General features: G+C 47.9%; 1 protein-coding gene across 2 annotated transcripts in view; it reads left to right on the top strand.

The window, feature by feature from the left end:
• The window catches only part of KIF20A (kinesin family member 20A), a 183,028-nt gene that overhangs the window by 126,714 nt on the left and 37,690 nt on the right, over positions 1-18,624 (top strand). The window contains exons 17-18 of one of the 2 annotated variants that reach the window (XM_086931820.1): positions 16,732-16,826; positions 18,100-18,168. In XM_086931820.1, coding sequence (XP_086787946.1) covers positions 16,732-16,826; positions 18,100-18,168 — 164 coding nt within the window. The remainder of the gene's footprint in view (positions 1-16,731; positions 16,827-18,099; positions 18,169-18,624) is intronic. The other variant, XM_086931821.1, reaches the window with a different exon arrangement.

Genomic DNA, 18,624 nt, shown 5'->3' on the forward strand with positions numbered 1-18,624 from the left:
GGGTATAAGCTCACTCTACTAGAGCAAAGTCTGCTACTTCTGCTTTATCTAGGGGTGTACCTGTTGATGATATTTGCAGAGTCGCGACTTGGGCCTCCCTCCACACTTTCGCAAAGCATTACTGCTTGGATACGGAGGTGAGGAGGGACGGCCACTTTGCGCGCTCTGTCCTCCAGGATTTTCTGGTATAGGAGAGTGGACACCCTCCTCCGGAAGTGGGGACTGCTGTGGGACTCTTTTCACAAGGTGAGAAATCCACTTGCAGATGTATCTATCAGAAGAACAAGTTACTTCCCTTTGGTAACACTTTTTCTGATAGATACAGTATCTGCCTGTGGATTCCTCACTGAACCACCCGCCTCCCCGTTGTCCACTTTGCTATACCTGAGTTTATGTATTTTTATGTATTTTTATATTTGTGTATATATATTGGGTTTTTAATACCTTTGCTATGCACTATGTGTGCAGTTTTGAATTGTATGTACTATGTACACTGTATACATGTATATCTACTGTCATTGGTCCGTCTGGGTGCCTCGAAGGCATGGAAAAAAGGGCGGAACTGATGTCATCACGCCGACGTAGGCCTAATAAGGATCGGTGACGTCAGCCGGAGTCGCGCGCGATGCTGTGCTCCTGTGACGTCGTCCACACCAGCGTGCTACAAAAGAGTTTTCCGAACGTTGCTGACGCAGGGGGATATTCACAAGGTGAGGAATCCACAGGCAGATATTGTATCTACCAGAAAAAGCGTTACCGAAGGTAAGTAACTTGTTCTTTATTGCCTTTAAAAATATTTTTTTTTTCAAAAAAATTGTGGGCGAGGAAAACAAAGCAGGGCTAGAAGCAGCACTTGGGGCGGAAGCAATAAAGAGGGGGCAGGTGGACGTCAAGAAGTAATGCGTGAGAGCTGCGTGGAGCAGGCCAGGGAGAAGCACACTGGCGTGGAGGTAAAGGGGAGAATAAGCAACGGGAGAGAGAGGAGAGAAACATGCAGCAGATGGGGGAGTAGCACAGACACAACAGAAATCAACAAGGAGTTTAGGGGGAGGGAAGTTTAGGAGATAGACGGCAGGAAAAAAACATGCTGTCTCATGGAGTGCTTAATCCACAATAAGGAGCATGAGAGCCTATGATGCAATCAGGTCCTCCTCTACTCAAAAGCAAACAATATACTGAATAGACCGGACTGTTATGGACATAAAACAACTTTCTTGGATCCTGGTGGCAGGATACTAATATCCCCAACATGACACTGGCTTTCATTAAATGCTAGTTGCGTCCAGTCCTAAATGTCCCAAAAGTTTGTTTTTATCCTTTCCAACCCACCCCATTTGTACCCCCATTTAATAATGTGTACAAAAGAAAGAAAAATGTGTGAAAGGTCAGAAAGTGCCACCCGTAAGCGTCACCAAGGTAGCTGCTCGTAGGTACTCGCCAGATTGCTCACGTTTTTCATCATCGGTGACTTGAACATGAAAAAGATAAATCCAGTGTTTAATATATAATAAAAAGTGAAGAAAAAGGAGATGTGAAAAATGGCACAATAATTGCTAGTGTAAAGCTAGACCCTGTGGTATGAGACAGAATAACCAAGTTTCTCCAAACTAAAAATGAGTTAAAACTCACATGCCCATGCTTCAATTTTTATTAACCCGTTTACCGCGGTGAACATTCCGCTGTGGTGTGGGCGTTCGACGGAGTGGGCGAGGCTGCGTCGGCCAAAAGTCATGCGCAGCACCCAGCAGGTAGTGCTTGCGTCGGCAGTTGGCCGTAATTGTTGTGAGCCCACTCCAGATTAAAAACAAACCACATGTTTCAGACCACTTTAGGATAGGCCAACATGTTTCATTGCCAAAAATACTTTACAGCATTTCATCAGGGCTGGGGCCATTCTTCACCTCACTGGACTTCCGACTTAAGCCAAGGGTGATTGATAAACAAAAGAACAGACAAGTACTACCAACCAGTCAGGACATCTTTCAAAAAGCCAATTGGCTTATTGATGCAAAATATATATATTATATATAACTTTATAGCACGAAAGTCCTAATATATTTACCAAGGGCTTGCCCTAAAAATTATACCTGCATTCCACCTTCTAGAGAGTGTCCTTCAATCGTAAGTTGCACATCCCTTACAGGGTCATGCAGTTGACCATCGTAAACCTGTGAATATACGCACATAAGTATCTCACTGGTTACATCCTCAAGTAAAATGCTCAAGTCAAAAGGGTTAAAATCTGTACTTAAACATTAGTATTCAGGTACGGATATTTGTACGGGCCAGTTAGTAAGTGAAGCGATAAACGCGAATACTCATTCGCTCCCCTCTGTTTGCATGAGGACAGCCATTACCCTTTTCACCATAATCGCTTACTCATCTTATTTTCGTGCAAAATTAAAATGCTGGGCTCTCACCCCCATTCAAATCTGCCAACCCACTCAGCCCGTATTTCTCTCTTGTGGGATGAAACACTGGCTCTTCCACTGCCCCGTTCTGTCTGCATGCACACCCTTACCGCTTTCAGCCGAGAGTCTGGTTCTATTTCATTTCTGTGTCCCGTACAGTCGCACTCTACTTCAAGAGAGTGCACTGGAAACAAATCCAGAACCCTACCCTGTGGCCTACTCCGATTCAGCGCCATCTTAAGATGGTTTTGTTCGTCCTGGGATAGTATTGAGAATATCTCATAAAGTCACCCTTGGAGATTGAACATTGTATACCAGAATCTTCCCAGTCTACAATATCTCACACACATGTGGGGGACGTCATGTCATACATAATTCATTACAAAAAGATGAAATTCAACAAATATAGTTTTCGACAGGGATGTTCATTACAAATGTGTTTTGTTTTTTAAATGAGCATTATTCCCCTGTGAACGCAATGGAGCAGGAAGATGATATTGTAGAGTTACTGTGGATTTAAAAGGGATTCATTTTGCAGACTATCTGTTTCCACAAGAATTCCCTGAGGAAGGGCGACTGACATAACTGGTGTTGACACAAAATTACCGTGTTCAAAATATAACGGAAATGAATCTCACTTGCCTCACTAAACGGCTTCCATTCGTGAACCGCTGAGAAGCACTACATAAATTATCTGCTTATTTTATTCCATACAATACAGTCATTGAGGCCTACTTGGTCAGCCTTCTCAAAGAATATCCACCGTGCCTCCTTCCTTGCGTTGTCCTCAGTGCAGTCCTGCATAGACACTTAAGAGAAAATTAAAGACAATTATGCATCCTATACCTGCAAGGCTACACTGTCCAGTACTTCAACTAGAAATGCAAAGGATATTCCACCAACATCACATTTAACGCAGTCTAATAAGTTTCACACATAGAGAAAATTCCCCTTCAAAAAATCCTTTCGAATGATAGAGAGGAAGGGATGGACAGACAAGCCCCCATAGGCTGCCATTATATGTCTGGAAAAGGAATACCGTGCCTTTAAGGAACTCTCCAGAGACCCTCTGTATCCCATGATGCACAGCAAACTCCTTTTACTTTCAGTTTTTTTCTGGCTCCTAGCAGGACCCTGGATCATTGAGCTCTCCTTTTTTGGGTGTTTTTCAATTGTTTGGCACTTTTAAAGTGTTTAGAGTGTTTCACTCTACGTCTGACTGCTTTTTCTACCTGTTTCTGGAGTTTTGGGCCAGTTTTGCTCTCTTTTGTCGAATATGCCTGCCCTGTTCGACAAGTGTCCTCAGTGTGCCAGGAAGAAGGCAAAGTCAGACCCTCAGAGTGTGTATCCCCTGTCTCCCTTCCTCTCATGTTCCTGAAGACTGTGAGATTTGCCAACCATTCTCCAGGAGGACCCTGAAGGATAGAGAGAAGATCCGTCTCCAAGGACTGGAGCTCAGGAGACAGCAGGACCATGGTGGGTCTGGGCAGGGAGGGACTTTCTCCTCTGCCCGTGCGTCGGCCTCTGGGGGGCTCCCCAGTCAAGATAAGGCCAGGAAGCGACGCAGATCTCAGTCTAAGTCGATAGCCTTGATGTCGGCGTCGAGAGGGTTGACCACCATCTGCTCCCAGTCGTCCCAGGGCTCTGGGTCAAAGCGACGTTGCCGTTCGATGCCGAGGGGACCGACGTCGAGACCTTGGACGAGGTCGACGTCAAGATACCGTTGACGTCTGGAACACCGGCGCTCGCTGTCGAGGAAGAGAGGCTCGACGTCGAGGGATGTGTCGACGTCAAGATGTTCGACGTCGAAAAAGGGGTCGACGTCAAGGAAAGAGAAGTCGAAGTCCAGGGGACATTAAAGGGACAGGACTATGTCCCAGGACTTGGTAGTTACCCTGTCCTCCGCATCCACGAGCCCACGGTCGCAGAGGCACCGGCGCTCGTCTAATAAGAGATCGGCCTCTAGAACATCAAGGCCTGCGCAGAGGAAGTAGAGAAGAGTGGTGCGGTCTGTGGACTCTGTTTACTCTCAGACCTACTCACCTTCTAGGCACAGGACGCCTACGCCTCCGTTGCCTAAGAATCCTCCTCCTCCATTGTCTAAGGATCCTCGTAATCCTACTCCTCCTCCGCCTACTCCGCCGACACCCAGCTCCTGTTCACCTGTAGGAAGGGAGAGGTTTTTAATGGCGACAGAATCAGAGACTGCCTAAGTGCTGTTTTTGCATGGTTTCAGCACCAGAACCTGAAGTGTAACTCGGATAAGTCCGAGTTGCTCTTTTTTGGCTGTGCTGAAGACCCTGGCTGGAAATCGTGGTGGCCTTCCGACATGTTCCCCCCTGAGAAACCAGTTGCCCAAGTAAAAAATCTGGGTGTGGTATTCGACGACAGTCTTTCCTTTCGTCCCCACATCACGGGCCTGGCGGGAAAATGTTTTGGTATCCTGAGGATGGTGAGGAAATTTCTCCCACTGCTTTCCCTTCAATATCGCAAGAACATTGTGCAAGCACTCGTGGGTTCGCGTCTAGATTACGCTAACGCACTCTTCGCTGGTCTGCCTAAATATCTGGTATCCAGATTGCAAGTGGTCCAAAACTCGGCGGCCAGAGCCATCTTTGGCCTTCCACGGAGAGCCAGTGCCTCTCTACTGCGTGGAAAACTGCATTGGCTGTCTATTCCCAGCAGAATTAGTTTCAAAGTCCTTACGTTGGCGTTTAAAGCCCTCCACTGCATCGGCCCAGCGTACCTCAGGAAGCGGATTGTTCGCTACGTTCCTCGGAGGAGTTTAAGATCTGCTGACCTGGCTAAAGTGGAGATACCAGTGATCAAACGCGTGCGGATGGGAGGCCGGTCTTTCCAGTTTATGGCGGCCAGGTTGTGGAATGAGCTCCCTCTATCACTCCGCAAGGCTAATAATCTTCTGGCCTTTAGAAAGGAGCTCAAGACGCTCCTATTCTCCACCTAACCAGTGGGCCTACAGTGTTTCTGCCGCTGGGTTTTTTCTTGGTTGTGTTCAGGACTCTCTGCCAAAGCGCCGGGACACCCGTTCTGGGTAGCCGTGCGCTCAAGAAATACAGTTCTAACATAACATACTCTGCCTCATCTTCCTCCTCCTCCTCCTCCTCCTCCTCCACCTCTTCCTCCACGGTCGGCATCATTGCCGCGCCTTCCATCGCCGCCTACAGGGCCTCCACAACCTAGGCTTCCGATTCGGCCTCCGCGGCTTTCCCCTCCAGTACGGCCAGTGGATCGCCCTAGGCTTAGGAGATCAAGGTCACGGTCCAGTAGGAGACACCGTTCAAGGAGTGACCATTGCTCTTCAACACGGTCAAGACACCGTCACCGGAGGGACAGGTCCAGGTCCCGTCGAACAGACTCTACCAGTGCCCGTGACTACTCACCCACCTTATCGGATTCACCACTTACGAGGGTGTCACCGGTGGATGACATCGTGCCGTTCCAAGAGGTGTTGTTGAGAGGGGCGGCGAAGGTGGGAATTACGCTGGCGGTCCCCACACCTTCGACGTCCGTGATTTTCGAGACCCTGCACAAGAAGCAGTTGTCTCGTCCCTTGTTGCCCTTGGTGCCAGGGCTGGAGGATGCAGCTATGGAGCTCTTCCTGACTCCAGCGTCGACGAAATCTGCTCCTTCCCGACTACAGAAAAAAATACAGAGCCCCAGACTCCGATCTGGCGTACCTTACATCTGACCCGGTGGCGGATTCAGTGATCGTCACGGCGGCTAGGAAGCAGCACTCTACTGCCCCGTCCTCTACGGTGCCTCCGGACAAGGAGAGCCGTATGATGGATTCCGTGGGAAGGAAGGTGTGTGGTACAGCAGCAACAAAAATAAAAGCCGCTAGTGCCACGGCTCTCCTGGGTCGGTATGACCGGTCCTTATGGGACTCCTTACAATAGTTTCTGTAGCACCTTCCTAGAGACAAGAGGGAGGATTTTCAGGAAATCAAAGAGGGCATGATGGTATCCAACCAGGTGATCAGCTCGGCTGCAGATTCCTCTCTCCTGGCGGCTGCGGCTCCTGCCACGGAATTAATCTTAGGCGTCATGCCTGGTTGCGCTTGACTACGCTAAAACCGGAGGCGCAGCAGAGAGTCGACAACCTGCCGTTCTCTGGGGCTACGCTATTTGGAAAGCATGCGGATGAGGAGATGGCCCGCATGAAGGCGGAGGCTGAAACCCTGACGGCCGTCTGGTTAGAGAAGCCGCAAGAGAAGAAGACCTTCCGCCCCTTCCAGAGACATTTTAGTGCCCAGGGTAGAGGCCAAGGTCATCAAGCTGGGCAGCAGCAGTACCAGCGGCGTCCATTCCAGAAACGCCAGAGGGGTAGAGGCGGCCAGCAGTCCTCCTCGACGCCTAAAGGCCCGGCCGGGTCTAGGCCCTGAGGTGCTACTTCCCCCTCGTCCGTTACCCGTTCCGGTGGGGGGAAGCATACAAAATTACTTGGCAGGGTGGAGAAAAATTACTCGGGACAAGTGGGTGCTGAATATTGTTTGCAATGAATACAGTCTTCGTTTCACCAGCCCACCTCTAGCGATTCCACCGGTTTGCTTGCAGTTCTAACTGCGCGAGCTTCAGGTGGAGGCGGATGCCCTGTTAAGAAAAAGGGCGATAGAAGAGGTCCCTTTGTCTCAAAGGGGAAAGAGTCTTTACTCTTGGTTCTTCCTCGTGCGCAAGAAGGCTAAGAAAGAGTTAAGGCCCATTCTGGATTTGCGACAAGCAAACAAATGGATTCGCAGGGAAAAGTTTTGCATGCTGTCTTTGCACCATATTTATTCTCAGCTGCAAAGGGGAGACTGGCTTTGCGCAATAGATCTGCAAGTTGTGTACTTCCATGTGCCCATTGCACGGAAACACCGGAAGTTCCTGCGATTTCTGGTCGTCACCAATCACTATCAGTACACCGTACTACCGTTTGGACTGAAGTCTACACCCAGGACGTTTTCCAAATGCATGGCAGTGGTGGCAGCGCACCTGAGAAAGAACAAGGTGTTTGTCTACCCGTACCTGGACGACTGGTTGATCAAAGCCTCCACCTTCCGGGAAGCGCAAGTGCACTTCAACAAGTTGGCTGTTCTGTTGAGCCAGCTGGGGTTGCATATTGACATGTCCAAGTCTGTCCTGACGCCTGTCCAGTGCCTTCAGTACTTGGGAGCCTCCATCGATACTCTTATCAGCAAGCGTGTCTCCTTCGGAGGAGAGACGCTTATCGATCCTTCGGGAGGCTCAGGCTCTCATAGCTGTTCCATCTAAAACAGCGAGGACGGTGTCTTCTCTACTGGGGTCGATGGCCTCTTGCATCTTCCTCACACCACAAGCACGCCTACATATGAGGCCTTTGCAGGAATGTCTGGAGGATCAGTGGGACCAGAGGCGGGGGAGCTGGGACGACAGGATCAAGTTGTCCCTTCCCGCTCAACAGTCCCTGAGATGGTGGTGCTCCGCAGAGAATCTTCTCAAGGGGGTTCCATTCCACAAGGACATTCCCACTCATACTGTTGTCACATATGCTTCTCTCCAAGGCTGGGGAGCGCATTCAGACCATCTTCAGATCCAGGGAACGTGGTCCCCAGCAGAATCCCTGTATCACATCAATTTCCTGGAACTCAGAGCTGTTCACTTGGCACTGAAGGCGTTTCATCCGTCCTTCCAGACCAACTCCTTGCTTGTGCAGATGGACAATACGACCACAATGTATTAACTAAACAAGCAGGGGGGCTCGAGATTGCGCACCCTGTCACAGGAAGCGCAGGCCATCTGGCGCTGGCTACTTGCCAGAGGACTGACGATAACGGCTACCCATCTGCCAGGTGTGCAGAATGCTCAGGCGGACGTACTCAGCAGGCTGGTGCAAGAAAACCACGAGGGGGTACTAAACAACGAAGTGCTAGGAGACATCTTCGACAGGTGGGGCACTCCGGACGTAAATCTATTCGCCCCTGCCGAAAACAGAAAATGCTGAGACTTCGCCTCAAGGTATTACCAACCGGGGACACTGGGGAACGCGCTATGGATCAGCTGGTCGAACAGCTTTCTGTACGCTTTTTCACTCATTCCCCTGATTCTGGCGGTGCTTATCAAGCTGTCTCAGTCCAGAGCACGGATGATCCTTATTGCTCCGGAGTGGCCCCGACAGTGGTGGTTCACGGACCTACTTCACCGGTCTCTCCTACCCCACATGCGACTGCCGTGTCGGCCGGACCTTCTCACGAAGTTCGGGGGCAGATGGTGCACCCCAACCTCTCATTGTTGAGTTTGGCGGCATGGCTCCTGAGAGAGTGCAATATGTACACCTGATTCTGTAGTAGGGGATCTCTGTGTATAGTCATAATCTAGTGAATAGTCCCGCCCATGTGCGTGGATCCCGGAGCAATCAAAAATAATCTCTTAAAGTGTCGAAAAAATGCAGAACTGCACAGACACTTAATAGAGAATTTAAAGACCGATAAGGCAGCCTATAAACAGGCTACACTGTCCAGTACTTCAACTAGAAATTCCACCAACAAGCATTGGAAATGCAATAGGTCTCGCAGCATTCGAGTTAGTGCTTTTAGAATTGTTTATGGGTTTTTTTTGTAAATCTTTAGCATTTTTGTTTCCTGTAGCCAATGCTAAAGATTTACAAATAAAAAAAGCCATAAACAATTCTAAAAGCTCTAACTCAAATGCTCCGAGACCTATTGCACTGTGTGAGGGTGAGGGGTTGAGGGTGAGTGAGGGTGAGGGTGGGTGAGGGTGAGTGAGGGGTTGAGGGTGAGTGAGGGTGAGTGAGGGTGAGTGAGGGTGAGTGAGGTTGAGTGAGGGTGAGTGAGAGTGAGTGAGGGTGGGTGTGAGTTAGGGTGAGGGGTTGAGGGTGAGGGGTTGAGGGTGAGTGAGGATGAGGGGTTGAGGGTGAGTGAGGGTGAGGGTGAGTGAGGGTGAGGGGTTGAGGGTGAGGGGTTGAGGGTGAGTGAGGGTGAGGGGTTGAGGGTGGGTGAGGGGTTGAGGGTGGGTGAGGGTGAGGGGTTGAGTGTGAGGGAGGGTGAGGGAGGGTGAGTGAGGGTTAGGGTGAGGGGTTGAGGGGGAGGGGTTGAGGGTGAGTGAGGGGTTGAGGGTGAGGGGTTGAGGGTGGGTGAGTGAGGGTGAGGGGTTGAGGGTGAGTGGGTGAGGGTGAGGGGTTGAGGGTGGGTGAGTGAGGGTGAGGGGTTGAGGGTGAGTGAGGTTGAGGGTGGTTGAGTGAGGATGAGTGAGGATGAGTGAGGATGAGTGAGGATGAGTGAGGGTGAGTGAGGGGGTGAGGGGTTGAGGGTGAGGGGTTGAGGGTGAGGGGTTGAGGGTGAGTGAGGGTGAGGGGTTGAGGGTGAGTGAGGATGAGTGAGAGTGAGGGTGAGCGGAGGTTGGTTCCTTTCCCTTCCTCGATTAGCAATGCCTGCCTTTAGATAACCCAGAGAAAGAGCAAGGAAAACTTGCAGTCGATTTGCAAACAGCCAGGAAGTGTGGCGTGCGTGTTTACCAACTCCAAATCAAATCTTTCGGTATAATATACATACGACACTCTAATCCAATAGGAATGAAGTCGATAATGTATTGCCCATTTTAGTCGCTAAATTGTAAAGCTCTTTGAAGCTGGAACAAGAACAGCCAAATCTTAGCCTTTTTCCGAAGGTATTATCATTTTTAAATAATATTTTCCTGGATATGGAGAAATACAGCATTAATTCGATCTCCCCAATGCTACCAGATCGGCTCAGTAGTACACATTCTTATCTGCAACGGGTCAATAGCAGCTGCACAATTTGCAGCACGCAGAGGAGGAAGAGACGGATACAATATGAGCATACAGGAGCAGAACACAACAGGAATCTGCAAGAGCACACTTGTAAAAGAAGGGCATAGAACTCAAACATAGGCATTAGGAGATAGCACCCATCCATTGTTTTTAGCAGGTAAGACATCTGGTTTCAACAAATGCAAAACAACGCATGCATCAAGATTGAAATTATAGGTGCAGTTGCAAGCATTATGCACTCGGCGTGAGAGAAGAAAGCATGCCCCATATGGGCAGCCTGCTTGTACAATCACAACATTTCTCCACTATCTGAAAATGTAACCCCTCAAGAAGGGACGCTAGTAAAGAGAAGCAAATGGCCAATCCAACAAAAACTCTTGCTGCCTAGCAGCTGAACCGTGCTTATGGCATCTCCTGGAATGAAGCTTTGCTTCCTGCATGCAAACGCGCACCCGCGAAGTTGATTCCGTGGCCTGCCAACGTGCTGTTAAATAACACATGCACAAAATCAAGCACACTGTGCTTTACTCTCTTAGGTATTATTCATTTAAGAGGACCCGTGCATAACTGCATACATTCCACATATGCATCCCCCTTTCGAACTCGAAGCTTCACTCGTTCTCATCTAGGCTTCCCTCTCACCGTTTCACTTTCCCGCTGTAGACACCGAGGAGTGTGACCGAACCATGATTCCGAGCAAAGCTCCTAGAGGTAGTCCGAGCATGAGCAGAGATTTGCAAGTGCATAAAGCTATTCATCAATCGTCGTCCAAAGGGGCGTGGCCTTGAAGTGAAAAATGAGCCCATGACCAGCTTGGCGACAGTGGGGAGGGGGAGGAGAAATGCGACACGGTGGGAAGGGGAAGGGGAGGGGGCGGAGCGGGTAAAATAACAAACAAGACGGAGGGAAGAGAGGGGAGGGGGGAGGAGAAATGCGACACGGCGGGAAGGGGAGGGGGCGGAGCGGGTAAACAAAGACGGACGTGCACGCGCTTTTAAGCTCAATGCGCATGCGCATTGAGCTTAAAAGTCACGGGCACTGCAAGGAATCGCCACGATTCCTTGCAGTGTGGATAAAGAGTGGATAAGTCCCAATACTCTCGCTTGCTCGATGCGCATCGACAGGCGAGACCTAAAAATCCACAAACAGCAAAACCTGTCCAGATTTCCCTTGCCTTAGCAGCAAAAACCCTCTGGAATGATAGAGAGGAAGACATGGACAGACAAGCCCCATAGGCTGCCATTATGTGGCATCCTTCCTTACCTTCTACATTTGGCGCGGTCTGGCCTTAATGTTCATTCCATTAAGGTTCATCTCGCTGCATTGACTGCCTACAGGAAATGCCCATCACAGACTTCCTTCTTCCAGATCCCTGTGATAAAGACTTTTTGGAAGGCTTGAAGAAAGTGTTCCCTCCTGTCAGGCTTACTTCGCCTTCATGGGATTTGAATGTGGTGCTGTCCAGATTGATGAAGGAGCCTTTTGAACCCATTCATAAGGCTTCGTTGCAGCACCTGTCCTGGAAGGCGGCGTTCCTCGTGACCATTACATCGGCCCGCAGGGTGAGTGAAATTCAGGCGTTGTGTTGCCAAGAACCTTATACTGTATTTCGTGCTGCTAAGGTTATGCGTACTCACCCTAAATTTCTTCCCAAGGTTATTTCTGATTTTCATGTCAACCAGACTATAACTTTGCCTACGTTTTTTCAGAAGCCTTCATCTCCAGCGGAAAGGTCCTTACATTCCCTGGATGTTAGGAGGGTGTTGAAATTTTATCTGGATAAGACCAAAGATATTCGTAGGTCAGACCAATTGTTCATCAATTATGGATCGGTCAGGACGGGTCTTGCTACCTCTAAGCAGTCCATCTCTAGGTGGATTGTGTCCTGCATACAACTGTTACCAGAAGGCTAATAAGACCGTAGGGGGTAAACCTAAGGCTCATTCCACCAGGGGCAAAGCTGCCACGACGGCTTTGCTCTGTAATGTTCCAATTGCAGAAATCTGGAAGGCGGCCACTTGGAAGTCGGTCCATACCTTTGCTAAGCATTATGCCTGGACACTGATGCCAGGGCAGACGCTCCGGTTGGGCAGGCTTCGCTGCGAAATCTGTTTGCACAATAGTGGTGTTAATTCTTGTTTTCCACCGCCGCTTTGTTGTGGGGATGGGCTTGCCATTCTATTCATTAGATTAGGACTATACACAGAGATCCCTTACTACAGAAGGAGTAGTTTCTCTCCTGTAACTCCAGTTCTGTAGTAGGGGTATCTCTGTTATAGTCCTAAGCACCCGCCCTCCTCCCCGGTGGAGAGAAATATTCATGTACGGAATGCTAAAGGTCTGGAGTGTTACGCCTTCAAAAAGAACTGAAAGTAAAAGGGACCTGCAGTGCATTCTGGGATACTGTGAAGTTCTGGAAAGTTCTCTTCAAGGCACAGTATCCTGTTCTGAGCCACATAATGGCAGCCTATGGGGCTTGTGTGTCCAGGTCCTCCTCCTCTATCATTCTAGAGGGGTTTTGCTGTTGAAGCAAGGGAAATCTGGACAGGCTTTGCTGTTTGTGGATTTTTGGTGGAATTTCTAGTTGAAGTACTGGGCAGTGTAGCCTGGTTTTATAGGCTGCATTATCTGTCTTTAATTCTCTCTTAAGTGTCTGTGCAGTTCTGCATTTTTTCGACACTTTAAGAATTATTTTTGATTGCTCTGGGGTCCAAGCACATGGGCGGGACTATTAACTAGATTATGACTATAACAGAGATACCCCTACTACAGAACTGTAGTTACAGGTAAGAAACTACTACTTCTTTCTTGTGCGCAAAGAGGACCAAATCGAGTTAAGGCCCATTTTTGATTTGCGACAAGCAAACCAATGGATTTGCAGAGAAAAGTTCTGTATGCTGTCCCTGCAAAAGATTTATCCTCAGCTGCATCGAGGAGAATGGCTTTGCGCCATAGAGCTGCAGGACGCATATTTCCATGTCCCTATTGCAAAGAAGCATCAGAAGTTCCTGCGGTTCCTAGTCTGCACCAACCACTATCAGTACACAGTACTTCCGTTCGGCCTGAAGTCTGCGCCCAGGTTTTTTCAAAATGCATGGCTGTGGTTGCAGCGCACCTGAGAAAGTGCAAGGTGTTTGTTTATCCATACCTGAACGACTGGCTGATCATAGCATCCACGTACTGGGAAGCGCAACTGCATTTCAACAGGACGGCTGTTCAGTTGAACGAATTGGGTCTGCACATCAACATATCCAAATCTGTCCCGACTCCTGTTAAGTATCTGCAGTACTTGGGAGCCTCCATCAATACCCTCAAGGCAAGTGTGTGTCCTTCGGAGGAGCAACGTTTATCCATCCTTCAGAAGGCTCAGACTCATGTCCGTTCCAACGATGACGGTGAGAATTGTGTGGGGTCGATGGCCTTGTGTATCTTTCTCACTCCGTATGCACGCCTCCACATGAGCCCACTGCAGGAATGTTTGGAGAATCAGTGGGACCAGAAACGTGGGAGCTGGGAGGACAGGATCCGACTGTCTCAACATGCTCTACAATCCCTGAAGTGGTAGTGTTCACTCAGAGGGATTCCATTCCACAAGGAGATACCGACTCAGACCATTGACAGATGCGTCTCTCCAGGACTGGGGAGTGCATTCGGACCACCTTGAGATACAGGGCATGTCATCTCAGACAGAATCCAAGTATCACATACATTTTCTGGAACTCAGATGTTCATCTGGCGCTGAAGGCCTTCCACCCGTCTTTCGGACCACTTAGCTGCTTGTACAGCTGGACAACACAACAACAATGTATTACCTCAACAAGCAGGGGGGGCTCAAGATCGCGCACACTGTCTCGGGAAGCGCAAGAGATCTGGAACTGGCTGTTGGCCAGGGGACTAACGATAACGGCGACCCATCCGCCAGGTGTGCAGAATGCTCAGGCAGACTCGCTCAGCAGACTCGTTCAAGAAAACCACGAGTGGGTCTTAAACAACGAGGTGTTCAACATCTTAGCAAGATGGGGCACTCCAGGAATCGATCTGTTTGCCACTGCAGAACACCGAAAATGCCGAGACTTCACCTCCAGGTTTTACCAACCAGAAACGCAGGGGAATGCACTGTGGATCAACTGGTCGAACAGCTTTCTCTAAGCTTTTCCACCCATTACCCTGATCCCAGCAGTGCTAATCAAGCTGTCCCAATCCAGGGCCAGGATGATCCTCATTGCTCCGGAATGGCCTCGGCAGTGGTGGTTCACCAACCTCCTACACCGGTCTCCTGCCGCATCGTCGACTTCCATGTCGGCTGGACCTTCTAACGAAGTTCGGAGGGCAGTTGGTGCATCCCAACCTCTCGTTGTTGAGTTTGGCAGCATGACTCCTGAGCTAGTATGGACATTTAAATCTGCCTCAGAATTGCATGGAGATACTAAAAGAAGCTAAGAGACCGTCTACAAGGACTTCGTATACCTACAAGTCGGAGAGATTCTGCATTTGGTGCGCTTCCATGAATGCTGATCTTACATCCTGCAAGGAGGATGCCATTCTTCTGTGCTTGTTGCATTTGGCTGAATCTGGCCTTAATTTTCATTCTATTAAGGTCCCCCTCGCAGCCTTAACTGTATATAGGAAATGCCCTTCACAAACTTCCTTTTTCCAACTCCCTGTTATCAAATATTTTTTGAAAGGTTTGAAGAAGGTGTTTTCCCCCTTGAGGTGTCTATCGCCTTCGTGGGAGCTGAATGTGGTGCTATCTAGATTGATGAAGGAGCCTTTTGAGACTATTCATAAGGCTTCTCTACAGCACCTATCCTGGAAGGCAGCTTTCCTTGTGGCTATAACATCGGCTCGCAGGGTGAGTGAGATCCAGGCTCTGTGTTGCCAAGAGCCCTATACTGTATTTCATGCATCTAAGCTTGTCATGAGGACTCACCCAAAGTTTCTCCCTAAGGTGATCTCTGATTTCCATGTGAATCAAACGATCACTTTACCAACTTTTTTCCAGCATCCTTCCTCTTTGGCGGAGAGGTCCCTTCATTCTCTTGATGTGAGTGTTGAAATTCTTCTTAGATAAGACCAAGGAGATTCGTAGATTGGATCGGTTATTTGTTAATTATGGCTCGATCAGGACTGGTCTTGCCACCTCTAAACAGTCCATCTCTAGATGTATTGTGTCCTGTATCCAAAGGTGTTACCAGAAGGCCAACAAGACTCTAGGGTGTAAGCCTAAGGCTCACTCAACCAGAGGCTAAGCTGCTACAACGGCTTTGCTGCAGAATGTTCCCATTGCAGACTTCTGTAGGGAAGTCGGTCCATACCTTTACTAAGCATTACTGCCTGGACTCTGATGCCAGAGCAGATGCTCAGGTTGGGCAGGCTTCGCTGAGGAATTTATTTGCACAGTAGTGGTTTTGTCTGTTTCTTCCACCGCTGGGTTAGTTTGTTGGGAATGGGCTTGCCATTATATTCACATATTTTGACTATACACAGAGATCCCCTACTACAGAAGGAGTAGTTTCTTACCTGTAACTCCAGTTCTGTAGTAGGGGTATCTCTGTTCTAGTCATAAGCGGCCCGCCCTCCTCCCTGGTGGATGAAATGATAAAATCCTGAATGCTACAGGCCTGGCTTTATACACCTTCAAAAAGAACTGAAAGTAACTTGGCTGTGCATCATGGGATACCGAGGGTCTCTAAAGGTTTCCTTAAAGGCACGGTATCCCTTTTCCAGACTCATAATGGCAGCCTATGGGGCTTGTCTGTCCAACCCTTCCTCTCTATCATGATAAAGGATTTTTGTGAAGGAGTTTCTCTAAGTGTGAAACTTAGCAAAATGAGTAAATTTTAATATTATTTGGCTATCGTTTTCACTTCAAGATGCAGTGCTGGCCAGTGTAGCCTAATTAATTGCAGGCTGCATTATTTGTCTTTGATTTTCTCTTAAGTGTCTATGCAAGACTGCAGAAGAGGATAACTTAAGAGACTATTTTGATAGCCTGTGGTCCTCGCACATGGACGGGACTGTTCACAGATTATGACTATAACAGAGATACCCCTACTACATAACTGGAGTTGTAGGTAAGAAACTACTCCTTATGAGTTTTCTAAACTTAACAATGGGTGTTCAGTGCCACCAGCATGAGTAGTTAAAAATCAGTTGTGCTTGCAATCGCCAGGGTGAAGTTACAGGTAAGTACTTCACTGGCCCCTAGCTGTTTATTGCTTTACCTACAGCTTTCTCCTCCCCTGAATCTCATGATTGCCTTGTTGCTTACCTAGATAGCTCTTTTTTCCCTATTTCTTCCTTTCCATATTTTAGTTTACCCTTTCTAATTATCTGCAACTTATTTCCTACCTTCTTTGGCTCATTCGTTTTATGTGCTGTTCTTCTCCTGTCTGCTGCTGTCCCCATCCTTGCTGCCCCGCCCCCCCACAGTTAATACGGTTTTCTGCATCCCTGTTATTCCCTCTTTCCCTTTCTATTACCCCCATCTGTTGTATCTATTAGCTCCTCTCATTTGTCTTGTGAACTCTTCCAGATGTTGAGCGGTATGAGAGACTGCGAGATCCTCCTCCTTCAACCTCCCGGTGTTTCACAGTAGACGTGGACAGGAAACTTGAGGAGGGACAGAAGGTAAAAGCTCATCCTATTGTTTCCTAATTGTCCGCAAACAAGCAACTCGATCATACAGCCCTACACAACTTTCTTGTGAATATCCCTTTTATTCAGCCAAAGGCTTATAGCTTTTCTGATAGAAAATATATCAATTATTCACAGGCAAAATCTTCTGTTATCCAATTTACATGCCAGGTTTCAGTTAGTGAACCTTTCCTTAATGGAATTATGGGGATCATTTAGTAATCCAACAGTTAGCAACTTTTGAGGCGCTTTTCGTTTGGTTTCTGATATCCTCCTTGTCTCATCTTTCCCAGGGGTTGATGGAACAATAGGTGTGCACAAGATTTGTGATGTAGATTGAAGGAGTTGTGTGGACATCACCAGCCTGGTGAAGAGTGGCTGAAAAGCACCTGCATATAACACAGCCCCCCCCCATGCAATTATTTTAAACTCATTAGACTTATTTCAAGTTAGTTACTTGCAAACTTAGTAAAATTGCGTTTCCAAAAGTCTCAAAATGAATCACATGGAAACAAGAAAATAATAGTACTCTATCATGTTATGTAAAACGATATGAGATCATACTTTGAACAAGTGTTGGGTTTATTTCATAATGTATAGAATGGTTGCAGTTCAGTTAGTGGACTGTACTAACCTAATGGAACAAGGACAAGAAAGTTTGACAAATGAAGGAGCATCATTGACTATTTTGTGTATATAACTATAACATTGCTGTTTTCTCTTAGTGAACACTTATTGTTAGTAGGTGCATAAATATCGCAACACTTGTTTGAAGCATTATTTTCACATCACTTTACATTACTGAAGCACTGTTTGATCCCTTTCTTCTGTTGATTTAATATGTTTTAGTTACTTCATTCGCAAACCGTTATTTTGAATAGGTTGAATGGACTCAAAGTAATGATGTATAGAGATGCCACTGTGCTATTGTATACCAATACCAAGATTACTGAGGGGATTTCGGGTGCCCTATAATCGTAAATGAGATCTGCCTGCATCACGGAGTGTATGCATATTCCCTTCACCCCTTCTCTTCTTCCTTGGTGTGGGAACAAATCGTCTCTGAAGAAATGATCTTTATACACAAGTGAATCGGTTAAGGCAACACTGTGGATAGTGTGCTGTGGCTGGCCGGGGTTGCTGCTGGGGCAGTAATGGGTTCAGACTACTAATCAGGGTAGCCTTTGTGGAGATGAGAATGTATGCACTATTGTGGTAAGTGATAGTGTTGCCCACATTCTGTAACTGACTTGTTTGATTTTTCCAGCATCTCAGCCTGAGCCTCAGCTCTCTTCGCTGCGGCTTGGCCTTTCAGGAGACAAGACCTCTTGTTTTGGTAAACTCCCCATATTTCTTGCTTTATCCCCTGTGATTCTGGGACACCTTCTGTACATTGTAATCTTTCTGCAACTCTTCCTTGATTCTGGGGTGTTGCCATCAGTTCTGATACAGCATGCACTCTGGCTGTGTAGAGATTTACAATGAAACTTTTTTGCAAATATCGCTGCTTGGGGCCAGCCTTCCCTGGGTGCGGTGTGGGATCTCCCGGGGTGCACAATATGTGCTTCTGTGGTGAATTTATTGGCCCTTATGTGCCAGACTTGTAAACAAATGCCAGATATTTTCAGGCAGGCTTACAGAACAACTTGTATATTTTGCAAAAGCATTTGGTAGGTTAACTGTCAGACCCTCCCATAAGCAAATTATAATTAAATGGGGACAGGGCACATAAACATTATTTGGCAGCAGCAAATTTTTGACCATTTTGTATCAGCCTACCGGGAAATCTCCC

Source organism: Lissotriton vulgaris, chromosome 7 (assembly GCF_964263255.1).
Source record: "Lissotriton vulgaris chromosome 7, aLisVul1.2, whole genome shotgun sequence".
Classification (NCBI taxonomy): Eukaryota; Metazoa; Chordata; class Amphibia; order Caudata; family Salamandridae; genus Lissotriton; species Lissotriton vulgaris.